We start from the raw sequence: 9,218 nt of genomic DNA on the forward strand, positions 1-9,218 counted from the left end.
ATTTGAGGTGATGTTTGAAAATGATTTTAAACCATTAAAATGATGTATTATATTTAATTATAAAATTTTTTGTTTAAGAATAGTATATTTTACGATATTTCCTTAATAGCTTGAAACTGTGAATGACTATTAATCAATAATTTATTATAATTGTTTACAAAAAACGAATTTTTCAATATTTAAAAACTGAATAACTGAGAATATCAAAATGCGTGGAATTTCTGGTTATCACATCATGATAGTCTCGAAGTACCTCAAAACTATCAACGACTTTATTAACTTGAAGTTGGTGTGCAAGAAGTTTGGTGGTAATATGGAGAAGTTCCATTTTAACCCGATTCCGTTGAATTCCAAAACACTTGGATACTTTCCAAACATTGAAACATTTCACTTGTGGGATGTAAATGGTGAGAATTTTGGCAATGGATTTATGATCAACAAAAGACAAAATGGAAATTGTGAAAATGAAATTGTTTTAAATAGAGAGTTCTTTCGAATCATTGTGTGGTTCAATGTTGACTTTGAAACTTTTGACAGAAACAAAAGTCGAAACATCGAGTTTAAAAATGTTACTTACACTCAAAATGATCGAAAGAAATTTGGTAATAACATACCATTAAGTGTTAAATCAATTGGTGAATATTGTTTCTATGAATGCGATAGTTTGAGCAGTGTTTACATACCATCAAGTGTGAGATCAATTGGTTATTATTGTTTCAGTAGATGCTATAGTTTAAGCAGTGTTACAATATCATTAAGTGTCACATATATTAATGATTATTGTTTTCACGAATGTTTCTTAATAGGTGATTTGTTAATGAGAGGTTTTATTGTAAATAATTAATTTATCTTATTCTTAATACAGTTGTATTTCTTTTATAATAATATATTCAATTTAATTAGTAATGTATAATACGTAGCAACGTTTTTTCTGTGTGTTACTAAATAATTTTTGTAAAAGTAACAATTGGAACAATTCTGCTTATAATATTTCATTTTTGTAATATTTTAATTATTTAAACTCAAATATTCATCAACACTTTTTGTCAATTTATTCAAAAGTTTTGTATGTTTAGTTACACAATTTTAATAATGCAATATTTTAACAACATTGAACAAAATTCAAGTGGTCTAAAAAACATGAAAACTCTTGTTTATCAAACAATTTGGTTTTTAAAAAGTTTATATTTTGTGTATAAAAATAAAAAAGCATAAGGGGAAATCATCAAAAATTGGATTGATATTTTAGTAATAACATGTCAATTAAAAAACAAGGATGTTGTTCTGTGTCAAATTGTTAATATTATTTTATTTATTTGTTTTAAAATTAAATTTGATACATAAATATACATTTATTATTTTGTTTAAATATTTAATATTTTTTACAAAATGTGATTATTAAATACGAAATTTTAAGTTTAACATTCATTTCAAATCATTGTTTCGAAAATTATTATAAATAACATTGTTCACGATACTAGCTATGTTTTAAATTTCGGCTTCTAAAAAATAAGATATAACATCAATTGAAATGTTTTTTATGTATTTTTACAAAAATGAATATATATTTAATTTGAAATCCATGTGTAAAAAAATGATTGAATTTGACATTACATGTTATCTAAAAATATTTAAGTTTTATTAATTTATATTTATTAACTCATAAACAACGTAGAAGTATAATAACATAAATTATAACAGTTGTTTTGAAATTTTTGCTTTAAAACTTTTAAATATTTATCATTTGGATTTGGTGTTGTAAAAATATAATCATTTATGTAGAAATTGTAATACATAATTTAAAATGATTGTTATTCAATTGTATATAAATATCTTATTGACAAAAAATCAAGTTGTTAAACAAATTAATAAATATAATCATGATATCGATACAAAAAGTTTATATTATTTTTGATTTATTAAATTTGTTTACAAAATTGTCCAAAAAATATACATGAATCCATTATTAATGACAAAATTTATTATTACCGACAAATTTGATTCAACTTTTTGATAAATTGAACAAAATTTTATCTGATTAATTATAACAATTTATTCTCTTTTGTGTTTCAATACGAATTTTTATTTTGAAAACTTTAGTAGTTGTAAAATCAAAAATTTGGTATTTTAAATTATTTTTTTGTTTAATGTGTGCAATGTCTACTCTGTGTTATAACACAATTCATGGTTTATGCATCAACTTCATTATATGTGTAACAACAAATTGAAATAAAATGAAAGATATTTTTTTATCATCTTTACATCAATAATATAAACATCTTTGTTCCATCTTACAAACATCTTATTGATGTTTTAATCGTTAATTTCATGTATTTTAATATGAAAAAAGTTTTCAAACTTGTAAAATTGATTGTAAATGGTATTTTTTGACTTTTTTATGAAAATTTACATCATTTTTTTTCTAACAAATATTTTTTCAATAAACAAGCCCGCAACAAATCGGGAAATATTTTTTTTCGTTGAAAAAACAATCTTTGGGTATTTTTTCCCGCCAGTTTGCATTAAAAAAAATAAAAACAAGTTTTTTCATATAAAATTCTGCAGTTTTGGGCTCAATAGCTTATTTTTTGACACCCTGATTTAAATAAACGCCACGTCATATATTTAATTTAATATAATTAAATTAAATATGTGGTTTAATTAAATTGGAAAGGAGAACTGTTTGGAATGGACTCATTAACGTTTTTGTCTATACCAGACAGCGTCGATATTATTCAACCTGGGAAATGCGTGCAACATGAAAAATTTGCACACAACTAAGAAATGTGAAGTGCAGTTTAAAACACTTTCAATTTTTTGATCCAAAAATATAAAAATGTTGATACTTAACAATGAAGTTAAAGAGTTGTACCATCTTAATTTTGGACTAGTCAATTTAGAAAAGTTGGTCAGACCAGAAACCACTAAAATAACTGACAAGACGATATTTGTGGACTGCAAAAGTTTGCGAATGTCAATGGAAAGGATGCTAAATATTTGTTGAATAACAAAGTGAGTATCAAAGAATGTACAAAAACCATTTACAAAATAGACTTGAAAAGTAAACTAACATCAAACGTCTTGAAATTCCAATTTCAGTTGCAACTATAAAACCAAACACTTTTAACAATTGTATGTTACTCAAACAGTTGAAATGTGAAATTAAGTGGTTTAATATACTGCCAACAAACAAAGTTAAAACTCTTTTTATCATTGGTAACATCACTCAACTTTGTGGAAACTTATTTGAACAATTTTACAATCTGTGGATACTCTTTTTACCAGACAGCGTCGTTGGTATTGGTCAAACAGTGTTGAATTGTTGTGGGTTTCTTAAAATAATACTATGTAATCCCCTTGCGTGCCGCAATCTGTCTCAAAAGACCAAGAAACGAATAAACCCCCAAACAAAGAGAATGCATCCAACACAATTACAACTTCGGACAAGAAAAATTACCTAAAATTTAACTTCAAGACACCCGAATTTGAAGTTGGCAACGACAACTTGGATTGTATTTCTCTGAATATCTCAGAACAAATTTCAAGTGGATTTACAACAGACAAGGGAAATTCGGGTTTAGGAAATAACATGTTTTTATTTGGTGTGACGGTCCCAATTGTTTTAGATATCTTTGCCAATTTACTCTCTTAAATTCAAAATTCCGAAGAGTTCCATGACATCGCTTTGGAGATGGTCCAAACGGCTTGGGGCGTTTTTTTAAGTTGACTTTAGAATTCCATTAAAAAGTGTTCAGACATGACTTTTTGTTAATCAAAGTACAGCAACTTTCTTCGTGAACCGAGTATGTGGTAAACTCTTCAAAGTACAGATCTTGTGAAAATTCAGACGCACATGTTCGGCGAGTCAGTTAAAAGCATAGATTGGGGTGAAATTTCAATCATCGGAGTTATCACAACCACCTCCCCAACACATAAATTTAAAAACGTTTTTAAAAAATCAAATAATGTTATAAACCACCATCCTCAGGTTAAAGTCAACTTAGAGAAAGTTTAATTGATTTATTAAAATAAATTGTGAATCTAATTTGTTGTAAATTAGAATTTTAATAAACAATGAGATTGGTTGAAATATAATTAAAAAGTAATATTTTGAGAATTATTATTTAAAAATAAATTCATTTTTTAGAAAATTTTCAATAAAAATACAAATTGTTTGTTTATTGTCGTACGTTAGTGTGGTAATAAATATATTATGCGAGTTAATTAATTAACCAAAATTTTAATATTCAAGTGTAAACATTTTTAACAATAAAATATATTTTATGTTTGTCAATTTACACCCAATCAACTTAAATTTGATGTAAAAATAACTCAGATTGTTGGATTTATTAATAGAGATGTCATCACGACATTTGTTTTGTTGTTCCTGTTGTTTTTTAAAATGTTATTTTTATTCAATAAAAAAGTTATTATTTGTCATCAGGGTCGCCGTTTTGATACTTTTTGGCGCGTTGAGGTTTGGATTAATTGGCAATTTAATAATTTCTGTGGATTAAAATATTAAATAATACATAATAATAAAATTGCCTATTAAACCAGTTTTGATTGAGAAAAAAATAAAATTACACATTTTTGGGATTTATAGATAAACTTTTCCCAAAAAACCATTTTATAAAAAATATTTAAAGTTCCCATTATTACAATTTGAAAAATAAAAACACAATTAAAGAAAAATTACCTTTTTATAATAAACAAGCACAATCAAACATTTATTTCGAAAATAAAATAAATGGGAATATTTAAAAATAAACGGCGAAACGATAAAAATGGTAAACAAAAAACAACAACTTTTCATAATCAATTCAGCTAATTTATCAAATTCAGGGGTAAGTGTTGTATTTGCTATAATCATCATTGCCCTCAATATATCATCTGACAATTGGCTTCTGAAATTGGTTTTTATTAAAAAAAAGTGCGGAAAATCCTTGTTCACATGAATATGAAGTCATAAACAATGACAAAGATCTTGCTGCTAACATGGAGAGTCTTGGATAATTAACAATAAATGTTTGTTTGATGTATTCATCGTTGAATATTTCATTTATTGACATTCTAATGGTGTAATAACAATCGGGATGTGTCATTGGATTATAAATATGTTGTTTTAATCGTTCAGTAGAACTAATTAATTCACTTTCAACTGGTTGCTTTTCCACAACAGGTTCGGTTTGCGGTCTGACAACGTTTTTTTAATAAACATTTTATCACAAGAAAAAAGTTCAACTTCGTTTTTTATTTCGTAATTATGTTCATTGACAAAAAGTTGAGTAATGCACGTCATATTAAGGAAGTCGTCCATAAACAAAAGTTGATCTATTTCAATAAACCTTGAAGCCAACTGTTCTTTCATAGTTATAATAGCTGCAAGATGTATAGGAATAGTAACTTCTATTTTGTTTTTTGTTACAAATGCGTTTGCAGTTGGAAGTAACGAATAATCATTGTTGCGCAGTGAGTTTTCAATTTGGTCAACTTTGGCCCTCAGACCCTTTATTAGTACAATATAGTAGTGGATATTCTCATCTTTCTTTTGAAGTCGCAAGTTAATATTATTAAATATTGTTGTCAAATCGTGCAAAACACACAAATCAAACAAAAATACTTGTTCGATATTGCCCATAACAAATAATCACATAAAGTCTCATCGCGTGTCACTCGTTTTCTTTCTTCAACTTCTCGAAATTCTGGTGTTCTTTCGGGGCAATTTGGATCGACTGGAGTTGGAAGTAAACTATACTTTTTGATTTAATATTTTTTAGTTGTTTTTCATATTTTCCAGTTTTAATGACGTTTTCATTTTGAATTTTTATTAAGTTTTTAACTCCAAACCTAATAGATTTATATCCATCTTTTTTTTCTCCCACATTTTCCTTTTTTGTGTTGTCATGTTGTTTCATTTTAAAGTTTATACTTTCTTCTTCTAGAACAATTAAATTAATTTTTTCAATGTTTAATTCGACATCCTGGTTAAGATCTTCTGTTTTTAGATATTTGTGTTTTTCACTCAATTTAATTTGCAAAGAATCAATACAAACAGTTGAAAGTACCAATACAATTTCAGGTAAAACAAATAAAAAAAGAGTGAAACTTTTTTCGTTTGAAAACCAACTTATATCAATGTTTTTTTAAAGACCTTTCAAGTTTTTTGATTTAAGTAATTCTTTTAATTTATCTCTTGCTGTCGCACTTTTTCTAACTGCAGTAATGATTTTAAATATTACAGTGGCAATTGTGTGGAATTCTTCAATTTTTGAAAGATCGGAAACACCAAGAATACCTCCATCTTTAGCTCGTATCTTTCTTTCATTTTCTTCTTTTGTAGTTTCTGTTATCATACTTTTGGCACATAATGCTTCTTGGTGAATAAAACATTTAATAAGATTTATTTCGTTGATTTCACCTGCAACTAAACATGATATTTTTATCCCCTCACTACAAACAACAAGTGCACCATTATATTTACCAAAGTTTGAAGCGCAAGAGTCTCCCGTCAAACCCGCAATTTTGTTTAAGTCAATATATTTATGAAGGATATGTAATATTTGTTTTGCCATTATTTCACCAGATTTTCCCCAACATTTTTGAAAGTCCAAAATTGACACGTTGATTTTAAACTTTACATCGGTGTATCTTACAAATAATATTATATAATCATCACCTCCCCAATCCGTTGTGGTATCCACACAAAAAGAAGCGGCGATACACGTTGACAACACGTTCCTCATCATTTCATCCAAATTATTTCCTATTAAAAGGGTTCTTTCTGCGAGAGTTGTTTTAGATAGAGGAGTTGAATCGTGTTGGTCTTTATCTTTGAGTTGTTTTGCGATTACTTTTCCGACAGCGAGAGGAAGAAAATTTTTGCTTAAATCAAAAGCACATTTGAATGAACGTTTTATTTTTTCGGTTGTACTTCCATTGTTTTTGTTTGTTTGGTACACCTTTTTATAGAGTTCGTTTATTTTGTTCATGACAATTTCAGAAGCCTGTGGACGACCACGACTCCAGAAGTGTCTGGTACAGTCCCATTTTACTTTTGCATCTATTTCATGTGAATATCCACAGAGTATGCACGAACAATTCTTACCATCTAAAAAGAAGAAAATTTTTCTCGTGTACACTTCGTCAAATTCAGAATTTTTTCTGTATCGGTGTAACAAAATTCTTTTTGTGACTTTAACATTGATTTTTGAGTTTGTTATTTTAGTTTGGTTTTTGCATTGTTTTTTAAACTGTTCCTTTTATGTTTTTTTAATGTTATAATGATTTTATTGACTATTTTATGTTTTTATTGACAAAATACAGTCGACTTTACCAATAATTAAATTTATGGTTAAATGAACTAATGATTTATTTTTATGCAATAATGAATTTTTTTAAAAATTATTTACAAAACCACACAAAACTATTCTTCAAAAAACTTTATTTACTTTTAAATATTTACCATTATTTTAGATTGGTAAATAGTTTCAAGTATATGCAACGTGTCAAGAAAGCGTCTCTTTGAGCGTCGATGTAACTATAATTATAACAAAAAACTATAAATTAATAATAAATATTTATTCCTCATGCGCGGAAAAAACTTGGTTTTTCCATATTGAACGCGCTGATAGAATCCCGTTTTCCACCCTGTTTGTCATAATGTTTATTATATAGAATAAAGGCTTTTTAAAACAAATGAAAAAAATTTAAATAATTAATTCAAACGATTTTTTTGTTAGGTGGGATATTAATATAAAAATACTTGATATTTTTGATAAAATTTTTATAGAATATTTTCAATATTTTTGTCTTTTGAATAACAGTTAAATATAAATTAAAATTATTCAAAACATAAAAACGTCATTATTATGTTAATATATAAAAAGGCTTTTGTAAATCGATAAGAATTATAGTAAACACATCGAAAATCGTTAAACATACTTTAATTAATTTAATTTAAAATTAACATCATGTTTTATTTTAAATAAACAATTTATTTGTATTTTTAATAAAAACTTTGACTGTTATTTTTACAATTTGAATAAAAAAGTATAATTATAATAATTATACATTATAACATTGTTTGTAAATGTGAAAAAAAGAAGGTTAGATTATAATTCAATGTTGTTTATAGTTAGTTTTTGAATAGAGAGTACAGACAATTTGTCCACATTCAATGCATTATAAACCTAAAAAATTCAAAAAACGTATAAACGATCCAATGTGTTTGTATTTCAACGTTGTATTTATAACTTATCGTATTTTTTATCTTAAAGAAACACAAAAATTAAAAAAATAACGAACAATTTTATATTTAAACACAAATTTCATATTCAATCACAATGAAATGCAAGGTTGTTTTTTCTTCTTTATTTTACAACATATAATATTATACTATATAACAATGTATAATCAAACAGATGCCGGCTTGGATTCAAGTAGGCAAAAAACCCCCGTGTCCCCGTGTCCCCAGTCCCCCGATCCCCCAAATCCCCCAGTCCCGAGTCCGAATGTAGCAAACAGTTGGTTGTCAAGATATCCTAATGTCTGGTTGATGGACTCACATCAGTCAGATTAATGCAAGACGTTGGAGAAGCGTCAAATCTCGGGTTAAATTACAACGAATCAAAGTACTACTTCTTGGAGATCAACAAGGAAATTGCCAAACTTGCCGCACTGACATTGAGAAAACAACCAAAAGGTATTTGGACCAGAGTGAAACAAATTTCGCTCATTCCCACCTACATGTCAGGAGTATTCTTTGCACATGACGACAGCATGGTGTGTTTGATGAAGAAGTTGATTGGAAAACAACAGTGTGTTTTGGAAAAGATGTCTTCTGTAGACTCTGTTAAGGAAGTTGCCAAGCAGTTTGGTGGGAATTAAAACACGTTGCTCTTCTCTTGTATGACAGACACGTTTAGCGAATTTGTGAAAGAGAAGGTGGAAATGAGACTGAAGTCAATTTCTATGTTGCTGCCAACTAACAGATGTATGAGCCCAAGACACAATTTGGAAATAAAATAGGACTCCTTTTGGTGTCACTCCCAATCGATAACAAAAACTTGTAAACGCGATTTAATTAAGATTTAACGAAGACTTGAGACAGCAAAGAACTTCACGGAAACGTATGTTTATTATGTCGTTCAGAGTGTCATTGGGATATTTTTCATTTGGATACAAGCTTTTAGAATCAAAATTGGTTAAAAAAAGAA

At 27.3% G+C, this 9,218-nt stretch overlaps 2 protein-coding genes across 2 annotated transcripts; both read left to right on the top strand.

Annotated features, from left to right (window-relative positions):
* Window positions 1–208: 208 nt before the first annotated feature.
* Window positions 209–844, top strand: EIN_402010 (hypothetical protein; the record flags this gene model as incomplete). The annotated part of the gene is made up of 1 exon (XM_004255366.1): window positions 209–844. The coding sequence occupies one exon, from the start codon at window positions 209–211 to the stop codon at window positions 842–844; it is 636 nt and encodes a 211-aa protein (XP_004255414.1).
* Window positions 845–8,580: 7,736 nt separating this feature from the next.
* On the top strand, window positions 8,581–9,030 carry EIN_402020 (hypothetical protein; the record flags this gene model as incomplete). Its single annotated transcript, XM_004255367.1, has 2 exons — window positions 8,581–8,873; window positions 8,928–9,030. 2 exons carry the CDS (start codon window positions 8,581–8,583, stop codon window positions 9,028–9,030), a joined length of 396 nt encoding a protein of 131 aa, XP_004255415.1.
* Window positions 9,031–9,218: the final 188 nt, after the last annotated feature.

The sequence above is a fragment of the Entamoeba invadens genome (genome assembly GCF_000330505.1).
Source record: "Entamoeba invadens IP1 unplaced genomic scaffold scaff_1105074726573, whole genome shotgun sequence".
Lineage (NCBI taxonomy): Eukaryota > Evosea > Mastigamoebida > Endamoebidae > Entamoeba > Entamoeba invadens.